The following is a 21,588-nucleotide window of genomic DNA, read 5'->3' on the forward strand; positions in this document are numbered from 1 at the left end:
CAGGGCTCCAGGCACTCCTGGCTTGTTCCTGCTGAGATCCAGCCTGGGAAGGTGGGGCAGGACAGGGACACGGGGCTGGGGCTGGATCCAGCACTCAGCAAGGGCAGGAACCAACACTGCAATCCCAGACTGGGCTGGGAGGGACCCCAGAGCCCCTCCAGTGGCACCCCTGCCATGGCAGGGACACCTCCCACTGTCCCAGTGTCCAGCCTGGCCTTGGGCACTGCCCCAGCTGCTCTGGGAATTCCATCCCAGCCCCTGCCCACCCTGCCAGGGAACAACTCCTGCCCAAAATCCCATCCAGCCCTGCACTGAAAACTGCCTCTATTTGTGATGTTTCATTTCAAGTATCTCTCCAGAAGGACACTGAAGTGCTTCTTCAAACAGAAAATTTCTGGATCAGTGAAGAACTTGTCCAACCAAAAGACACCATCACCATTCTGAACCTGCCCTGAGCTCCCACCAATTTCCAAACCTCCCACCCAGTTCCTCGACAAGCCCAGCTCCAAGTGGAGAATAAACAGTTGCAGAGAATCACAGGATATCCTGAGCTGGAAGAGACCCACAGCAATGTCCAGCTCCTCGGTTTGAATGAAGCCCAGCAGGATTATACCAACCCTGAGGGCCAGGAGAGGTTTGCTCTCTAGGATGGAGTTTTGTGTGGAAAACCAGGAGTGACCCCCTGCAAAACAACTCAAAGCTTCTGGCCTGGGAGCTCACATCCCTAAATTTGGAGCAGCAGATAAACTGCAATAGCAGCTCTGAGGTGGGTACAACATCCTTCAGGAATAACCTGGGGGTGAGGTGGGAGAGGGGCACGTGGCTGTTGGTGGGGACTAACAGGGTGGCCTTTTCCAAAAAAACCCCTCTGTGTTATCCCTGAAGGTTTGAAGGGTTGTACATGGGATCCCAAAGTGCCACTGGAAGGTCCCAATTATCAGTAAGAGATAATTATGAATTATAATTATTGATTCCTAAGACAGACTTGCTGCACCACTCCTGGCTGTCCTTTCAGGCTCCCCCACACAGCACAAGAATTCAGGATCCACACACAAAGCAGACCAAGCTGAAGCATTTTTTTGCACACTGAGCTGTCAAACCTTCAGCTCCCAACAGGTATTTTTGGAATTAAATTCATGTTTGAGTTCAAGCCCTGCAGCAGCACCTGCCTTTAGCCAGAGGAGCTGGCACAGGGCTGGAACCCGTCACCGTTTCCCAACTGGTAAATTCCTGGGAAAGCAGCTGGAAAGCAGACAGGGCAGAGGTCAGAGTCCCACAAGGAAGTCCCCAAAACCGTGCCCAGCCCTCCTGCCCGGGCAGGGAGCCAGCCCAGGCAGGCAGCACAGCAGGGCCCTGGAGCAGCTTCCAGGATTTCTGCAGGAAAGCCTGGGAATGGCAAAGGCAGCACTGCTGCTGCTACATGGAGACACTTTGCTTCCCTCAGCTCCCTGCCAGGAGTTTGTCCCGAATGCCTGAATGCTCCCCCAGGCATGGAGTGTCCGGGATGGGCTGGAAGGGGATCCCACAGCCCTGGCACGGCTCCTTTCCCCAGGCTGCAGCACCACGTGTGCCAGCAGAGTGGGAAGTGGGATCAGGGACCTAATCCCAGCTAAAAATAGCATCACCTCCTATTTTAATTAAGGAAAGAAAAGCTTCATGATGGAGTTTGCCAAGCGCTTCACACCCTCGTGGGTGCTGAAGGAGAGCAAGGGCAGGGCTGGCACAATCCCGGGATCCCTGAGGCTGGAAAAGCCCTCTGGAACCATCGAGCCCAAGCTGTGAGCAATCCCCACCTTGTCCCAGAGCACTGAGTGCCTCCTCCAGTCCTTCCCTGAAGATAAAGGTGACCCCAAACCTGGAGCCTCTGCATTCCCAGGCTCAGGTGCCCGTGAAGGACACAGGAGCTGACCTGGCAGCTCTTCTGGAGGGCACTGCTCTGCCACATTCCCTCCCCTCTGGAGCAGAGGGGAAACCTCAGCTCTCAGCCCCTCCTTTTGAGGCCTCAGCTGTCCCCAGGCCTGGAGGAAACAGCTCTGGGATGGACAGGAAGCCTCAGCAGCCTGAACTGTCACAATAAATGGCACTTGAAGCACCCTGGCTGCCCGGCTAAGGGAAGTGTTCCGTGTGTGGAGACTGGCAATAAAACCAGCTTGGCAATGAAGTGCTCATCTACAACCCAAACCTTGAACTGAAGAAACCTTCCTTGCAGAGTTTCTATCTGACAGAAAGAGCAGCAAGTGGCAGAGGGAAAGGAAGCCTCTCCAATCCTCCCAGCACAAGGAAATAAGGAAAAACAAACCCTTGCAGCACTTCAGGTCTGTTAGAGCCAGGGCACTGCTGTGCCTCCCCAGTGGGCTGTGGATCCCTGGGTGTCCCCAAGGTCACACACTCACACGGGGGTATCTCAGCTGCCTCTCCAACAGGAGTTTATTGAGGAGAGGAAAAACCATCCCAGCTCATGCAGGAATGAAAATATCCCTGCTTGAAGGATAAACTCAGCACTGCCACAACACTGCTGAGCTGGGACAGCTCTCTCAGCTGCCTTCTGAACAAGGCAGTTCAAGAACTGGGATGTGCAGGTTCAGACAGAAAGAGCTGCAGGAGGGGAGCAGAGAGACTCTGAACTCCTGTCCCTGCCTTTGAAAGATCCTGCATGAGAGGGAAGCAGGCTTTGCCAGTGATGGGGTGAGTTAATGCTTTAAAACTGAGATTACTGAGCTCAGGGAGACTTTAATCCTCAGTGAATCCTTTACTCCACACTGTCCTAACAGCAGTTCCTTGGAGCAGCCTGGGATAGTGGAAGGTGTCCCATGGCAGGGCTTGGAATGGGATCAACTTTATGGTCAGAGGCTCCAAGCCCCAGTGTCCAGCCTGGCCTTGGGCACTGCCAGGGATCCAGGGGCAGCCCCAGCTGCTCTGGGAATTCCATCCCAGCCCCTCCCCACCCTCCCAGCCAGGAACTCCTGCCCCAAATCCCATCCAGCCCTGCCCTCTGGCACTGGCAGCCATTCCCTGGCTCCTGGCCCTCCAGCCCTTGTCCCCAGTCCCTCCCCAGCTCTCCTGGAGCCCCTTTGGGCCCTGCAAGGGGCTCTGAGCTCTCCCTGGATCCTTCTCCAGGTGAGCACCCCCAGCTCTCCCAGCCTGGCTCCATGGCAGAGGGGCTCCAGCCCTGGAGCAGCCCCGGGGCCTCCTCTGGGCTCTCTCCAGCAGCTCCAGCTCCTTGTGCTGTTGGGATCCCCAGGGCTGGGGTCTCACCTGAGCACAGGGGCTTCCATTGGGCCCTCTCCAGTAGCCCCCAGAACTGACCACAAACCTGAACACAAACCAGGTTTGCGCATCCCGTGCCAGCAAGCACAGGGGGAAAAGGGAGCTGGGCTCTGTTATCCCCAGGGATGCTCCACTGGGACATCATGGACTGAGCTCAGGAAAAGCTGGGAGGGATAATATTTATCGTTGCTTCTTGCAAGAGGTTGGAGAGCAAATTCCAACTTCCTCACAAGAAAAAGGAGGAAAGAAAGAACACAAACTGCAGGAGTGGTCAGAAGAAGGAATAGGATGATTTTTACCAAGCGATCTTAGGAAATCAATTTTGAATTCAGGATGCAGTGAAGCACAAGGCATTTGTGCACTCAGGGGCAGCACCGTGATCAGAATATCCCTGACATGGATACCCAGTTATCAGAGTATCAAAAACATGGATGTTCTGCCCAATATCCATGAGGGCCCTGAGAACAGCTCCAGGAGAACACACAGTTCCCAGCTGTGCTTCTGAAAATAAAGTTTTCATGTGCCCCAAAGTTCACAAGTTCAGATCCTGCCCCGAAGTTCCATCCCTACAATGGCATCCAGGGACTCCTGCGAGCAGCAGCCACCCCAGCCTGGCTCAGAAGGAACAAAAGTGCCTTTAAAGCAGGATTGCTTTGGATGCTCTTACACGGAACTGCTGCAGAGCCAGGAACCATCAGGGTGTCCATGGGACACCCCAAAGGGTCAGGAGCAGCTCCAGCTGCTGCCCTGGGGTTGCTCCCTGGTGCTTCCAGTAAAATCCACCTGGACATTTAAATCCTCCTGTCCCAAGAGCACAAGGACACCCCAGAGCTGGTCAGGAGCCCCAGCCCTGGTGCCACCCAATTGTTTCATCGACTTCAGTTAAAAATCAAATTACTGTAATTAAAGCTAAACTTGTGTAAGTGTAACCCACGTGCCTGGATAATCCCAGGAACACTGAGGCTGGAAAAGATCTCTGAGATGAGTCCAGCTGTGCCTGATCCCCACCTTGTCCCCAGCCCAGAGCTCTGAGTGCCACATCCAGGAATTGCCTGCACACCTCCAGGGATGAGACTCCAGCACCTCCCTGGGCAGCCCCTGCCAAGGCCTGAGCTCCCTTTCCAGGCAGAAATTCCTGCTGCTGGCCAAGCTGAGCCTGCCCTGGCCCAGCCTGAGGCCATTTCCCCTTGTCCTGTCCCTGTTCCCTGGGAGCAGAGGCTTGGACCAGCCTGGTCTGGGGCAGGTGTCCCTGCCCATGGTAGGATGAGCCTTAGGGTCCCTCCCAGCACAAATCATTCTGGGATCCCCTTAATCCTCCCAGTACAAATCATTCTGGGATCCCCTTACTTCTCCCAGTTTTCATCTCTCCTCAGCTCCACAGCAGCTCCCCTGTTCTGCTCCCCTGCAAAGCAGAGTTTTGAAGCACCCACAGAATGCAAGCAAAGGGCACAATAATCCAAGGCTCCCATTCCATCTGAGCTGTCCAGCAGGGCTGTCCCTCCCTGTGTCCCACTGAGGCTGCTCCCTGGGCTGTGTGTTTGGGAGCATCCCACCTCCAGAGGCAGCAGAGGTGTTTCAGAGACACACCAGCGACAGGACTGAGTGTCCCAGCTGCTCTTGGCCCCCTGTTCTTACTCCTCCAAACAGACCCACAGACACACAAACCCCGGCAATGACAGAAAAAGCGAGTCTGACTCTCAGGCATTGGGTCCTGGAGTGTTTGACACGTGCTGGGAGCAGCTGCAGCTCAGGATTGAACCCCAAAGCCTCAGTTTGGTGTTCAGCCAGCCCTGCTCAGCCTGGGCAGTAACTCACACCTCGGTTACTGTGTCTGCACTCACACAAACCACACTTGGTGCAAAACATCTCAGCCTGTGCCGCACAGGGGGTTCTGCACAATTTCAATTTCCCTCTTTTCAAAACAAAAAACCACCCAGAGCACATCCAGGCAGCTTTAACAGAAGCTGATCCATCTCTCTCAGACACCAAAGTGTTGTTACTGCAGTGACCACGTCCATGTGCACCTCCTGCAGGTGCTGTGCTGGGGGTGGGACACGGAGATCTCCAAGGGCTCTCCCAACAAAAACCAATCCTGGGATTTTATACCAGGAAAAACCACTGCCTTTGGGTCTCCAACATTCCACTTGCAAAAGCCTTGCCCTGAAATGCTCAGCCAGCCTCGTACAGGTGCAGGTTTGAGCTGCCTGGGGAGCCCCCCCAAGCCTCCAGACCCCTCCTGATAAAATTAAATGAAAAGATAGACCAAGCAGAAGTGTGGCTGAGCTTCATGGTAAAATCCACACCTATAGTGCTTTTATGGCTTTAAAGAAGGGCAGAAATTGCTCCCTGTGCAGGTGGGGAGAGGCTGGGATGGAATTCCCAGAGCAGCTGGGGCTGCCCCTGGATCCCTGGCAGTGCCCAAGGCCAGGCTGGACATTGGGACAGTGGGAGGTGTCCCTGCCATGGCAGGGGTGGAATGAGATCAGATTTAAGATCCTTTCCAACCCAAACTGTTCTGTGACTCTGTGAAATACAGAGAATGTCTCTGGAATCCTTTTTCAGCACTGAATTTTCCTCCTGGAACACGGCAGTGATGAAGAGATGCCCACACTTCCACCTGGGATGCTGCTGGGAGAGGCACTCGGGGCATTCCCCCCTGGCACTGCTCCCTCTTGCCCCGGGATCTCACACACATGGAAACAACATCCCAGAGCTCTTCCAGCTGCACTGACACTCTGGGACAGGTGGGCTCCACTGCCAAGCCAAGAGCCAGGCCCTGGGGCAGCTTTTAAAGCAGCTGTAATGCTGACTGTAATTGTAATAACAACCAAATGAGCCCCACCTTAACCAGCACTGCACTGCCAGCCCCAAAATGGGAAATGGACTTCACTGAGCTCCAGCCAGAGCAATCACCTGCACACCCACAGCTGCAGGGATGGCATCTGCAGCAACTCAGAGCCCCTCAAGAAGTTCAAATGCCCAGCAGGAGCAAAGGAACTTGGAAATTAGTGTTTAAAACGGCAGGCCAATAATTGGATTATTGTGACTGGAAGGAGGATTTTGTAGTCTGCTGGTTTGCTCCAGCCATTAGAGGGGATTACACTTCCACCTCATCCTTCACAAGTTCTGTTTCCACACAGGAACCATTTTAAGCCACCATTTGTCTGCTGGAGATGCTCAGGATGAGCTTAAAGCAGATTTCAGCTCGCTACAGCAGGGAGCAGAAGTGCAGGTGTGAGAGGATCAAGCTGAGCTCACACCTGTAATCACTGGCTTTACTGGGAAGTCACAAAATTCCAGGATCACTGAGGTGGGAAAATCCCTCCCAGCCCATGGAGCCCCAGCTGTGCCTGATCCCCACCTTGTCCCCAGCCCAGAGCTCTGAGTGCCACATCCAGGAATTCCCTGCACACCTCCAGGGATGAGACTCCAGCACCTCCCTGGGCAGCCTCTGCCAAGGCCTGAGCTCCCTTTCCAGGCAGAAATTCCTGCTGCTGGCCAAGCTGAGCCTGCCCTGGCCCAGCCTGAGGCCATTTCCCCTTGTCCTGTCCCTGTTCCCTGGGAGCAGAGCCCGAGCCCTCCTGGCTGTCCCCTCCTGCCAGGGACTTGTGCAGAGCCACAAGGTCCCCCCGGAGCCTCCTTTTCTCCAGGCTGAGCCCCTTTCCCAGCTCCCTCAGCCTCTCCTGGGGCTCCAGCCCCTTCCCAGCTCTGTTCCCTGCCCTGGACATGCTCCAGCCCCTCCAGGGCTCTCCTGGCAGGAGGGGCCCAGAGCTGCCCCCAGCACTGGAGGTGCCCCAGAACAGAAATCCTTCAGGAAAAACTTGAAAAAATTCAGCAAAACTACAGCCAAGAGCTGCTCAGGGATCTGTGAGTGAGGAGTGAAGCAAAGTGCCCTTCTTCATGAACATGTGACAGAGTCTGTGCCAAGTCCTGCTCAGTCTGTTTCCCTGGAAGCGGTGCCAGGGTAATTCCCGGGCCAGGGAGCCACGTCACAGATGGGAGGACACCAGACAGTGGCTCAGTCCCCTGAGCTGTGGCCACCACCTGCCCTGTCCCTGTCCTTCAGAAAGCTCTGCAAAGGCATTTGACAGTTGTGACAGGCCAGCCCTCACCACAGCCCTGTGTCTGCCTTGGAAATTTGTCCCTGGCCACAGCCTGGGAACAGGGAAGGAGCCTTGACAATCCCCAGGGCCTTCAAAACAAAAGAAAGCACCACCAAAAAGCCCAACAGAACACCAAACAATCCCCTCCAGAAAAAAAAAAAAATCCAGGAAACCTTTCCCAGCTGCAGCTATCAGCTCATTCCACAAAGTGGGATTAACCCCTGAATCTTCTGCAGCACCACCTTTGTCAACACCTCCCTGGGAAGTGAAAAACCCATTCCAGGTTCTCCAGGAAGAGCCCCCTGTGCTCCACAGCAGCCTCCGGACTTTTCCCATGGAATTATCAGGGAGGAGAGTGACCTGTTGGAGCAGGTCCAGAGACACCAAGGTGACCAGAGGGCTGGAGTAGCTCTGCTGTGAGGAAAGGCTGAGGGAGCTGGCATTGTCCAACCTGGAGAAGGGAAGCTCCAGGGTGACCCAGCTGTGGCCTTGCAGTGCCTGAAGGGGCCAACAAGAAAGCTGGAGAGAGACAGTGGACAAGGGATGGAGCAGGAGGAGAAGGGGGAACGGCTGCCAGTGCCAGAGGGCAGGGCTGGATGGGATTTTGGGCAGGAATTGTTCCCTGGCAGGGTGGGCAGGCCCTGGCACAGGGTGCCCAGAGCAGCTGGGGCTGCCCCTGGATCCCTGGCAGTGCCCAAGGCCAGGCTGGACACTGGGACAGTGGGAGGTGCCACTGGATGAGATTTAGGGCCCCTTCCCCCCAGCCCATCGTGGCATTTCAAGGACACGGCTGCAGCAGCTGCTCCTCCCCAAGGGGTCACCTCAGCCCCGTGTCCCTGGGTGTCCCAGCCAAGGAACCTCTCCAGAGCCCCCCACAGCCCCGGCTCCTCGGCACTGCAGCAGCAAATCCTTTCCTCAGGTCACCCACGGGGACTGCCCTGAGCAACCAACAGCAAATCCCTTCAGCCTCAGCCCATCCCAGCTCACACCTCCCACCCACAAGCACCACACCAGCCTGCCAGGAACGGGACAGCTGCTGGGGACGGGGACAGGAACCTGTGCCACCACCACTACAGAGCCACCAGGGCACGGAGCACTCGGCTCTGCCCCTCACTCCTTGATGAAGCTGCATCCTGAGGGCTGTGCTGAACACAGGGAGAGGAAAAGCAGCAACTGCAGGAGCTGAGCAGTCAGGACATCCCAGAGCAGCTCTCTGCTGCACAGCCCCAGTGCTGTCAGCAGGGGAACACCAGGGCACCTCCAACCTCAGCCCTGGGAGCACCCCCTGGACACTACAGTGGTGACCATGGAACCATGGAATGCTCTGGGTGGAAAGCAACGTTACAGCTCACCCAGTTCCATGGCAGGGACACTTCCCACTGTCCCAGTGTCCAGCCTGGCCTTGGGCACTGCCAGGGATCCAGGGGCAGCCCCAGCTGCTCTGGGCACCCTGTGCCAGGGCCTGCCCACCCTGCCAGGGAACAATTCCTGCCCCAAATCCCATCCAGCCCTGCCCTCTGGCACTGGCAGCCATTCCCTGTGTCCTGGCCCTCCAGCCCTTGTCCCCAGTCCCTCTCCAGCTCTCCTGGAGCCCCTTTGGGCCCTGCAAGGGGCTCTGAGCTCTCCCTGGATCCTTCTCCAGGTGAGCACCCCCAGCTCTCCCAGCCTGGCTCCATGGCAGAGGGGCTCCAGCCCTGGAGCAGCTCCGGGGCCTCCTCTGGGCTCTCTCCAGCAGCTCCAGCTCCTTGTGCTGTTGGGATCCCCAGGGCTGGGGTCTCACCTGAGCACAGGGGCAGAATTCCCCTCCCTGCTGCCCACCCTGGGTGCGTGGGATGCAGCAGGAGAACACATCCCAGCCAAGACTAAGGCCAGTCCTAGCCCAGCCTTGCTCTCCCTGCCAGCACTGGCTGAACAGGCAGCAGTTCCAGATGTCTGATAACCCTGGGCTGCCAGAGGCACGGCCCTGAGCTCAGGCACCCCTCTGGCTGTGCACACACACCCTGCACAGCTCTGGATGCGTGAGCACAAGGCAGCAGCTCCAGGTGCAGCTGGAGCAGTGCCACGGGCCAGGGGCAGCCTGAACACAGCACCTGCAGCCTGTGTGCTGCTCACCCCTGTGCTCCCAGCAGCTCCTCTGTCCCCTCCTGCAGGTGGCTTTGGAGCTGCAGGGACCCCAGGCCCGTCCCCAGCCCAGGCAGCTGCACAGGCAGCGAGCGAGGCAGGAAATGAGAAAAGGCTGTTTATCAACAGTGACTTCCTGCCCTCACAGGGACCCTTCTCTCACCTCACGCTGCTCTGCTGCCCCAGTTTCCAGCCCCACACACCTCCCCAGAGCAGCACAGCTGCAGTCCCATGGAATTCCCTCATCCCTAAAGTTCCCCCAGGTCCTGCCAGCACAGCCTCACTGCCACGTCTCACCTCTGAGCTGCTCCAAGGGATTCACTTAACTCAAGAATAAACTACCTCTGTGTTCCCATGACCTCCCCAGAACTGGGGGACACCTAATCCCAAACTCCTGGCCAGGAGGACTAAAGTGGAACACAAACGTATCAGCACCACAAATCAATTATAAAAAACAGTGTTTTTGCTGGTTTAGCTGCCTCAACCACCTGTGAGCACCAGTGCAGAGGTGACAGAGCAAGAGGGGAGGCAGATGGGGGGCCAGACTTGTCCCAGAAAATCCAGCTGGGATGACCTGAGGCTGCTCTGCAGGGAGCTGGGGAGTTCCTCAGGAGAAACTTGCCTGGAGAGTCAGGTCTGTGAGGGAGCTGGGAAGGGGCTGGAGCCCCAGGAGAGGCTGAGGGAGCTGGGAAAGGGGCTCAGCCTGGAGAAAAGGAGGCTCCGGGGGGACCTTGTGGCTCTGCACAAGTCCCTGCCAGGAGGGGACAGCCAGGAGGGCTCGGGCTCTGCTCCCAGGGAACAGGGACAGGACAAGGGGAAATGGCCTCAGGCTGGGCCAGGGCAGGCTCAGCTTGGCCAGCAGCAGGAATTTCTGCCTGGAAAGGGAGTTCAGGCCTTGGCAGGGGCTGCCCAGGGAGGTGCTGGAGTCTCATCCCTGGAGGTGTGCAGGGAATTCCTGGATGTGGCACTCAGAGCTCTGGGCTGGGGACAAGGTGAGGATCAGGCACGGCTGGGAGGGATTTTCCAAGCTGGATGACTCTGATCCCGTGACAAGCAGAGCCCCAGGCCCATCCCCTGCAGCCCAGTGACTCTTGGGGTCACCCCAGAGCCAGCTCAGAGCTCACTGAGGGAGCCTCCACACACAGGGGACACCTGGAGATAAAAGGGGAGATTCCTGAGCTTGGGGACAGTTTTATGTCACCTTCCAAAAGCAGAAAAAGACAGCTGAGAGCTTTTCCATTCCTTAGCACGGTTTTACAATTTTCCCTCCAAACCCCAAGCAGCAGCTGAGAGCCAAGCCCAGGACAAGAACCACAGCCACGATTTCAACCCCAAAGCACACGAAAACCTCAGGGAGACTGAGCTGGAGTTTGACCAGAGTCCTTCAACATTCCTGCTGAGCACACAGATTTGCCAGAGCTGGGGTTTGGCAGGGATTTACTCATCCTTCCCTCCTTTTGCCTGCCTGTGCCCTGGCTCTGGGCAATGTGTAACCTGCAGTGCTGACAGGTCTCGGTGCAGCTTTGCTAAATACATGGTTTAGCCCTTAAGTGGATTCTGGAAAGGATCAATGGATGGACAGCAGTGCACAGAGGCTGGAAAAGAGCTGATCCCACTTCTCCCCTCCACTGAAGATCCTGTCACTGCTCAAGACACTGTTAAAAATTTTATACAAAAACATATGCAAAGCAGCACCAAAGTGTTCGCCTGCAAGCCAGTAAATTATTTCTTAAAAATCTCTAACTGCACTGCATCTCCTGGACACAGCAGCTATTCTGATGCCTCTCAAGCTGTAAACACGAGGTCCAAATGAATTTATTTATTAAAACATCCCTTGCAAGTCTCAGCCGCAGGTTTCTATTTACATTTGCTTCCCAGCCAGACTTTTCAAGTCCTGTTTGAACAGATCCCCTTTCCAGGAGGGTTCTCAGAAGCCCAGCTCCTCCCCCTCTCCATGAGAGGGATTTATCCCGATCTGGGAAGTGTGAGCTGAGCTTTCACAACTCAGCGTTTCAGCCCAGCAGGTCGCACTTGTGGAGTTTCCTCTCTCATTCCCGTCCCACTGCTGAACTTCCCTTTTCTCCACCCTCTGTGCCCGGCCCTCACAGGGAGCGCAGCGAGGCCAGCCAGGCGACAGGACAGCAACAAACCCTGCCACGAGGGGAAACCGGCCGATAAAAATTCAGCTTTTAGGATTTGCAGCTCTCCCTGACCTGGGGCAGCCCAGCGGCTCCCACCTGCACGGAGGGCACACGCCTGTGCTGGCACCGCAAGCCCCCCGTGCCTGTCACTTGTTGGGGGATGTGACTTCCACCCTCGCTCGCCAGGGCGAATCCAAGCGGCAATCCCTCCCCCACGCCGCTTCCCAGGGAAATTCCTGCCGGGAAGCACGGAGCAACCGGAGAACAGGTCAAAATCAAGCGGCTGGCCGTGCAGTGGAGCGGAGCGGCGGCAGAGCCGGGCGGGCCCCGCCGCAGGTCCCGTCCCCCCCCGCCCCGAGCCCCGCCGGGAGCGCCCCGACCCGCCCCGCGGCCTCCGGCCCGCCCCGCCGCCCCCCCGCGCACCGTCCGGGCGGCCTCTGCCCAGGTCCTGCCCTTCTTCCTGCGGCCCTTCTCCCTCATGTCGGACGCGGCGGGGCTCGGGGCGCTCGGGGGGTGTCCGGCGGGCGCGGGGGCGGCGGGGCGGGGGCGGCGGCCCCTAAAGGCGGGCAGCGCCGAGCGCGGCGGCCCCTGCGCCCGCCGCCGCCGCCATGTTGGCTCCGGCTGCGCACGGGCCGCGGTCATGTGACCCCGCCCGCCGGGCCCGCCCACAGCGCGGGGCGGGGCCCGGGGAAGCCACGCCCACCCCCCGCGTTCCCGCCTCTCGGAGCGACGGGCAAAGATGGCGGCGCCGCCTGAGGGGAAGCAAAGATGGCGGCGGGGGCGCCTCAGGGCGGTGCTGGGGCTCCGCCGCGGTGTTCCCCGTGTGACACCGGCCTGGCTGCCACCGCCAACTGCTCCCCTGTCCCGCCGCCACCAAATGCCACCGGCAGCCTCTGCTCCCTCCTCCGCCCTCGCCGGCGGGTCCCGCAGCCTGCGCTGGCGCGGTGGCTGAGGGGGAAAGATGGCGGCAGCTCCCTCACGGCCCGGTGCCCATCACCTCCGCAGTGACAGCGATGGCGACGGCTCTGGAGTGAGAAATAGTGAACAATTCGCCCAGGGAGTCATGGAGAACAGGCAGGGATTGTGAAACAGGGTCTTGGCTGTGGTTGAAACAGCCTCAAAGGAGGAGCCTGAGCTCCCTCGAAGGGCCTTTTTCGCATAGTTGGGAGTATTGTGGAGTGTTGACTCCTGGTGTGTCACCTGCCGTGTCTCCTGTCACCTGCCACGTCTCTTGGGTGTAAATGGATGTGTCATGTGTGAAAAACGGGGTTCACATATTTTTTTTATAGAATGTAAAAGTTTAATAAAAAGACAATTGGGAGATAGCAATAAAGTGTACAGATACAGCCAGGTGTCTCTGCATTCAGCCAAGAGAGCACACCTTACTAACGAAGGATTGTCCCTTAAAAACAGAGTCCCACTACATATCCATAAATTCTCATACATGTTCAGACATTCTTCTTAGGATTTTTGGTGTTCCTCTGTTTAGTTTTTCCTTGCCTCCTTCCCAATAGATCAATCTTCTTGGCGCCACTGGGTTTTATGTCCTTCGATAACGGGTGCCATAAATTTTTCCTTTGGAGGGCTTGGAGGACTGCTTGTCTTCATCTGGACAAGATAATCTTAGGATGAAAGGGGGTCTCTGACTATTTTCTTTTTTAGTCTCTGGGTTATATAAACAAAAAAGTAGTTTGTGCTTTAATATCATGTTACAGCCTAACTTATATGTATTATACCACTATTTCTAAGTTTCATCAACAACAGAAATAAAGGAAACTATATTAATACAACAAAATTTTTTAATCTTATACATATAATACTTGCAAAAAGCCAATAATACGATATGCTTTTATAACAGGTGTAAATAGAAGCATGGATGTGTTCACAAGCTGTGGCCCAGGGCAGCAGACACGTCCTGCTTGGCAAGAAAGCCCGAGGTGAATTTTGTTTAAAATAGAAAGGGGGCACCTGCCCAGAGCCCCCCAAAATAACCCAGGGAGGCACAGCAAAAGGATAAAAATAGAGGGGATAAATCTTTCTTGGATGCTTATTCTCTGTTTTTTGTCACAGTTATCACTTGGAGAGGATAGTCTGTAGATGTAAGAAACATAATAATTGCTTTACACCGTTCTCTGAGTTAGATACGTGGAACTATTTTAGTCTCTATTTTAATATTTTGTGAAAGCGTATTAATATTAATTATAATATTATTTATATCCTGTGTATTAATATATAATGTATATATTTATTGTACATGTTTTTATATAATAGATTATATTTTATTCTATTAATATATATTATATATATTATAGACATAGTATTTTATATTAATATTTTAAATATTATTATATAAAATACTTAGTATATGAAATAATATATTATAATGTCTAATATAATATTTAATATTAATATTATATTATTATATTATTAAATTTATTATTATTATTATTATTGTTGTTGTTGTTGTTGTTATATATTAAGGAAATAATAATAATATTGAGGAATAATAATAACATAATAATAATAATAATAATAATAATAATAATAATAATAATAATAATAATAATAATAATAATAATAATAATAATAATAATAATAATAATATTGAGGAAAGCCCATGCACCCCCTGGCCTGGGCAGGGACACTTTTCACTACCCCAGAGTGCTCCAAGCACAGCCTGTTCCAGGCTCAGCTCTGAATCTCCTCATGCTCCCCGACAGTTGTGTTATTAAAGCTGACATTGAACATGGAGTGAGTCAGATATTTAATGTCTGGTCGGTTCTGTGGTTCCAGGTTGATTCTGGCCGTGGGGCTGAGTGGTGGCACAGCCTGGGGCTCAGGAAGAGTGAAATGTGAGGGAGGAAGCAAGGAAAGCACATGGAAGGCCACAGTTCCAGGGCACAGCGGGAGGACACTGCAACTTAGAGCCAAAGGAGGTGCCTCTGACAGGTCAGTGCTGTGGGGATAAGCCATGCAGAAATAACTGACAGCAAATTCAACAGTGTGGAGCAACAGCAAACGACAGTGATTGGAAAAAGGGAAATTCCCTGAGTCCAGGCTGTTTCACCAATGACAACCCGAGGACATCTGCTCCCTCCAAGGGGATTTATCTTCCCCTCACTGGGGGTGGTTTTGTCTATTCCCAGTGTCAAGGATCTTCACAAAAGTCAGGGAATTGACTGTGAGCTAATCAAGAATTGGGAATTGATGATTCCCATCGGGAAGGGCAACAGATGAGCACAGTGCCCTCCCCTCAGCAGATGTGTGGGGACTCCCCCTCAGTGTGAAATCCCAATTCCTTCCCTCAGACACATCTTTCCAGCTGCTCTTCTGGATCCACCCTGGCATTCTGCTGCTGCAGAGGTGGTTCCACGTCTGTTTGAAATCATGACTCAGTGCACCTAGGGATGGGAGCAATCCAACACTCAAATGATGGGAGAAGGGTCAGGGAAGGAGCGCCGGGGCTTGGAATCCCAGGGAAGGAAGGAGCAGCTGTGCCTGAAGGGGATCCCAGCAGGGAGCTGGAACAGGGGATGGGGATGGGATGGGATGGGGATGGGGATGGGATGGGATGGGGATGGGGATGGGGATGGGGATGGGGATGGATGGGGATGGATGGGGATGGGGATGGGGATGGATGGGGATGGATGGGGATGGGGATGGGGATGGGGATGGGGATGGGGATGGGGATGGGGATGGGGATGGGGATGGATGGGGATGGGGATGGGGATGGGGATGGGGATGGGGATGGATGGGGATGGGGATGGGGATGGGGATGGGGATGGGGATGGGGATGGGGATGGGGATGGGGATGGGGATGGGGATGGGGATGGATGGGGATGGATGGGGATGGGGATGGGGATGGGGATGGGGATGGATGGGGATGGATGGGGATGGGGATGGGGATGGGGATGGGGATGGGGATGGGGATGGGGATGGGGATGGGGATGGATGGGGATGGATGGGGATGGGGATGGGGATGGGGATGGGGATGGGGATGGGGATGGGGATGGGGATGGGGATGGGGATGGGGATGGGGATGGGGATGGGATGGGATGGGATGGGATGGGATGGGATGGGATAGGATGGCTCCAGGGGGTTCCCACGACCCGCACTGACAGCGGGGTGGGTTCCAGCACTCAGGTGAGGCATTGCCAGGGCTGCTGATCTCACCTGGCCCGGGAAGTGCAGCAGCCCCGGGAGCTCCGGGAGCGGGTCTGGCCGCTCCCCTGCCTGGAGGTGTCAGACACGATTGCAAACAGTGAGATCACCCTGCTTTGTCCTCAAAAGGATGCAGACTCCACTTCCCTTTCCCTGGGAAGTGATGCACTGAGCACCAGCTGGGGATTTCTGCAGCTGGAGGCCGGGACATGCCGGCGGGTGGGTCATTCCTTGCAGCTGGATTCCAGTCCTGGCTGCTGGAGCTGGAGTTTTCCTGTCCACCCTCACCGTGCACAGCGAGAGGAAGGGCAGCCTTTGAGGCCAGGATCCACGGGTTTCCCAGGGGAACAGGAAGTCCATGGATGTCTTTTCCCACACGGCAAAGTGTGCCCAGTCCCTCGGGGCTGGGATGGGCTGGGATGACCAGAGCTGCTGGGAAGCTCAGCCAGGCTCAGCTCAACCAAGCTCAGCTCAGCTCAGCCCAGCTCAGCTCAACCCAGCTCAGCTCTGCTCAGCTCCGCTGAGCTCAGCTCAGCTCAACCCAGCTCAGCTCAACCCAGCTCTGCTCTGCTCAGCTCCACTCAGCCCAACCCAGCTCAGCTCCGCTCAGCTCAGCTCAGCTCAGCCCAACCCAGCCCACCTTAGCTCAGCTCTGCTCAGCTAAGCTCAGCTCAGCACTCCCAGCCCAGCTCAGCCCAGCCCAGCCCAGCTTAGCTCAGCTAAGCTCAGCTCAGCTCAGCACTCCCAGCCCAGTCCAGCTCAGCTCAGGACACTCTCCTGATGGCTCACAGGAGGGTGCCACCTGCTCTTCCTTGCAGAAAACATTCCAGTGGACACCTAACCAGGGAGTTAACTTAGGTAAATAATAAATTTAATAGTAAATAATTCTGATCTTAGGAGCAATTGTTCCCTGGCAGGGTGGGCAGAGGGTGCCCAGAGCCCCTGGATCCCTGGCAGTGCCCAAGGCCAGGCTGGACACTGGGACAGTGGGAGGTGTCCCTGCCATGGCAGGGGTGGCACCAGAGGGGCTCTGAGGTCCCTTCCAATCCAAGCCATTCCACAGTTCTATGCCATTCCATGTCTCTGTGATTCCCTGAGAAATATCCACCCTGGAGGCCTCCATTCGATTTATTCCACCCAACACTTGAAGGCCCTGCTGGGTCTGGAGCACTCAGGGCCTTCACCAGCCCCTGGCAGGGACATTGCTCTCCTTCTCCCACCCTTGTAAGTTTGCTGTTCCTTCAAAGGCTTCCCCTCACTCCACACAGAATTCCCTGAGCACGTGAGCCTCATTTCCCAGTGGAGCTCTAAGGATGTGCCTCTGCACTGTCTCACCTTGCACAGAAGCACAGAACCGGGTCTGGCACCACTGCTGAGCTGCAGGAACGAGCAGTGCCTAGGATTGACTCTGCTGCTGCTGCTGCTGCTGCTGTTCTCATCTGGGAAAATATCCCCCATGAAATTCAACCTCAGTTTTCATCCAAGGTTCAGTCTGAATCTCAGCTTGGCAGAGCACTGACCTTTTCATAGGAGCTCAGAATCCTGGAATGGTTTGGGTTGGAGGGACCCCAGAGCCCCTCCAGTGGCACCCCTGCCATGGCAGGGACACCTCCCGCTGTCCCAGTGTCCAGCCTGGCCTTGGGCACTGCCAGGGATCCAGGGACAGCCACAAGAGTCCCTTGAAGACTGGGCTACAGCCTGGAGGAAAAGTCTCTGAGGAAAACGCAGGGACAGAAGTGAGGAGCCATTGGGGAGGAAAAGACTGGAATTGCTGGGTGTCTGTGCAGCTGCAGTAGTACAGGGGGACGCCCACAGGGTGTCATGAGAGCTTCAGGGAACAACAAAACACCCCAAAATAATCCCCAAACCCTCTCTGCACCAAAGGCTTCCCACACAGCTTCTCTCTTGGGAAGTGCACATGGAACATTCCTGGGGGCTGTGGCTCCCTTCCTGCTTTGAAATCTACTCAGGAGTGAAAACATTTGGCCCTTTAGGAATTCTGTATAACCAATAAATCCCAGAGCTCTTTGCAATGATGATAACAAGCTTTAGCACTGCTTTAGCAACAGGAATCATGGAATATCCTGAGCTGGAAGGGATCACCCAGTTCAGCTCCTGGCCCTGCCCAGACCCCCAGCAATCCCAGCCTGGGCATCCCAGAGTGTCCAAAGGCTCCTGGCAGCCTCGGGGCCAGGACCATTCCCTGGGGAGCCTCCCAGCACCCTCTGGGGGAAGAACCTTGCCCAAAATCCAGCCTAAGCCAAGCCTCATCCAGGCTGGCCATGGACACTTCCAGGCACACACAACTTCTCTGGGCAACCTAAGGTATAAATCTGAGACTCAGAAAAGCTGCTATGAATTGTACCAAGAAAGAAACAAAAATTGTTGCAGTGAATTTATCTTAAATTTTCTAATTTCAATAAAAAACTACATTTTTTTTTCCTGAACTGTCAGCAGATGGGACATAACCCTTCAAATCATTTTCCTATAACCTGGTTCAATATTCTCATAACCCCTGTGCTGTTCTGTAGGACTGCAAGGGGGGTTCTTCCAGGGAAACAAAGAGCTCTTGGATGTGAGGTGAGAGTCCCCTCTCTGCTGCATCCAGGGGCTGTCCCCAGCACTGGCACCAGCAGATGTTTGGGAGAAGCCGATGTGGCCCCGAGGAAGGAGCAAACACCACAGACCCCCCTGGGAATTCCCTGCCTTGCAGATTTTATGAACTTGGGCCATCAATATTCATGGCTGCAGCAGCTGAGGCCATCCAGACACGCTCCAGGCGCTCCTGCCAGGAGCTGTGGGGGACAGCAGGGACACAGGAGCCACTCCTGCCATTATCCCAGCCCAGCAGCTGAGCTCTGCAGTTCTGCAGAATCTGCAAGGGAAGAGGATTGTTGGTGAGTGGAGCATTTTTACCTGCCTGAGCTCACCCTCTATCCCCACGGGATGTACCATGAACTTTGCTCAGAATGCTTTTGGCACCTACAGCTGGTGTGGGAAAATCCTTTCTTGGCTTTCCATGATCTCTGGGGTCCTTTGCACAGAGCTCCTGCCTGGGGCCATGCTTGTGACCTGTCAGTGTCCCTCAGGGACCCATTTCCAATCACAGACCCATGGAAAGGAGGATTGGGAGCCATGTCCAGGTGTTATCCCACCACTCCCTGCCCTCTGCTGCCACTGATGGGCTTTGGTGCCATCAGTCCCATCCATCCTTAAAAACCTCCCCTGAACAGCTCTGTGTCCTGCAGGGGGGACCCCTCCAGCTCCAGACTTGGGGAATTTCATCCCAAATTCTCATCTAAATATTCCCTGCTGTGTTTCAAGACCAGGAGTTCTTGTCCTCTCCTCTTGGCAGCAGCAATGGGATAATCCCTTCCTCTTGCAGCTGCCTTTTGGTATTGGCACAGCATGACTGCTGCTCTCCACAGCGTTCCCAGGTGGAGATCACCCAGTTTCCTCCATGGTTTCACATCATTCCTGTTGATTTTTACAAAACCATCACAAATGGCCCCGTTTCTGGTTGGAAAGCAGGGCTTTCCCCAGCAGGAAAATCCACAGGGCTGAAGGAGAACAAACCCCACCTGTCTGTGCCTCCCTCTGAGCTGTTTCTCTTGGAAAACTCCCATGGTTGGCTCCACTTGGCCTCTTCTCAGGGAGGGTGGCAGAATTTCACCAAAATCCGTGGTTCTGTCCCGGATTGTGCCCCTCACAGCTGCAGGGTCTCGTGCTCCAGCAGAGCACGAAGCTGCTCTGGTGGGATTTGCTTGGGACCAGCCCACGTTGTTGTTACCTTCTGTGTTCTCCTGCCAGGATTTGCAGATGGATTTTGTTGATCCATTCAGTCTTTTCAGGAGGTGAAGTTAAACCGAGCAGAGAAGCCCACAAGCTCCCCTTTCCCCATTTCAAAGATATTCCTCATGTTTATCCTGTTCCTGTTTGGACACTCAGCCTGTTCTCAGTGAGATCTCCAACCCCTCACTGGCAGCTCCGAGGCCGCTTTACCAAACTCCCTCTGCACGGGCTGAACCTGCCCTGGCTCATTTGGGGACACCCAGTGCCTGTGTGAGAGACCTTTCATCTTCCCTTTTCTTACTTCAGTCCCTTTCAGGTGGCATTTATTGTGACTCACCTGATCACAAGTGACCTTTTCCACGATGACAGAAACAGAACAAATCTCTTTGTGCCTGGAATCACGGAGTCTTTGGGTTGGAAAAGCCCTGGGAGGAGACCACCGAGCCCAACCATTCCCCAGCACTGCCACAGCCACCAGTGCCCCATGTCCCCAAGTGCCACATCCACACAGTTTTTAACTCCCTCTGCCCTTTTCCCGCTGCCCTTTTCCCGCTGCCTTTTTCCAGCTGCCCTTTCCAGCTCCCCCTTTTCCAGCTGCCCTTTTCCAGCTGCCCTTTTCCAGCTGCCCTTTTCCTGCTGCCCTTTTCAGCTCCCCCTTTTCCCGCTGCCCTTTTCCACCTCCTCCTTTTCCACCTCCCCCTTTTCCAACTGCCCTTTTTCAGCCCCCTTTTCCTGCTGCCCTTTTCCTGCTGCTGTTTTCCAGCTGCCCCTTTTCCAGCTCCCCCTTTTCCACCTCAACCTTTTCCAGCTCCCCCTTTTCCCGCTGTCCTTTTCCAGCCCCGGCCCAGCGGTGTCCGTGTGATGTCCTGACTGTGTCCGTGTGATGCCCTGACTGTGTCCGTGTGATGCCCTGACTGTGTCCGTGTGATATCCTGACTGTGTCCGTGTGATGTCCTGACTGTGTCCGTGCCCCCGATGTGGAACCGGCCGGGTTTCCCATCTCCATGTCCCAGGAGCTCGCCCCTGCGGAGAGATCCCGGCGGGCAGAATCCGCACCCCGCTGGCAGCAGCGGCCCGGGCTAAGGAGGCTGCGGAGCCCGGCACTGATGATGCTCATTCCTTTATTGTGTCCTTGCCATCCTGGAGGGCGCTCCCAGCGCGGGCTCGAAGCTACATTACAGCACAGTGAGGAGCGTCCGTCCCGCCAGGAACGGGCTCTCTCCACACACTATGTATAATATATATATATTTATAATATGTCCTGTATATTCCTATGTATAGAGCGACAAGGATGGGCCACCAGACAGTAAACTTTTGTTTTCTAAATAAATCACCAGAGCAACAGGCACGAAAATTTGGTCCTAATCGAGGCCCTCACCTTGTCCATGAACCCGGAACAGACCCGCACCCCCCTCCCCGCGGAAAAACGGCCAAACCTGAACCCCAAAAGAACAGTTCAACAACAACGAAAGGAAGCCCCAGCCCAGCCCCTGTCCCCGAGGAACAGCCCCGCGGGACACACGGACACCGAACGCCACCGACACGCACCCGAGCGCTCCCGGCCCCCCCGCTCCGCGCTGGGGAAGCTCCTCCGAGGGAGCTCAGGAGGTTCCCGGGCCCCCGAGCGGCCCCGGGCGCTGGAGGTGCCGCATCCCCTCCCCTGCGGGCCGCTCCCGGTGCCGGGCTCCGCTGGAAGGGCTCCAGAGGATCCCACCAGAGCAGCAACCGCGGGAGCTGGGCCCGGGCCTCCCTCGCCATGGCACAGGGACAACCAACGCAAACTGTGGGAAAGCCACTCTCCCCTGGGCACAACCAACCTTCCTGGGCACAACCAACCTTCCCTGGGCACAGCCACCCTCCCCTGGGACACAGCCACCCTTCCTGGGACACAGCCACCCTTCCCTGGGACACAGCCACCCTCCCCTGGGACACAGCCACCCTTCCCTGGGACACAGCCACCCTTCCCTGGGACACAGCCACCCTTCCCTGGGACACAGCCACCC

At 55.5% G+C, this 21,588-nt stretch overlaps 1 protein-coding gene across 3 annotated transcripts in view; it reads right to left on the reverse strand.

Moving 5' to 3' along the window:
• ASXL2 (ASXL transcriptional regulator 2) overlaps positions 1-12,209 on the reverse strand; it is a 59,575-nt gene extending 47,366 nt beyond the window's left edge. For all 3 annotated transcript variants that reach the window (XM_058834256.1, XM_058834255.1, XM_058834254.1), the window contains exon 1: positions 12,056-12,209. In XM_058834256.1, coding sequence (XP_058690239.1) covers positions 12,056-12,112 — 57 coding nt within the window. In that variant the 5' untranslated portion in view covers positions 12,113-12,209. The remainder of the gene's footprint in view (positions 1-12,055) is intronic.
• Positions 12,210-21,588: the final 9,379 nt, after the last annotated feature.

The sequence above is a fragment of the Poecile atricapillus genome, chromosome 3 (genome assembly GCF_030490865.1).
Source record: "Poecile atricapillus isolate bPoeAtr1 chromosome 3, bPoeAtr1.hap1, whole genome shotgun sequence".
Classification (NCBI taxonomy): domain Eukaryota; kingdom Metazoa; phylum Chordata; class Aves; order Passeriformes; family Paridae; genus Poecile; species Poecile atricapillus.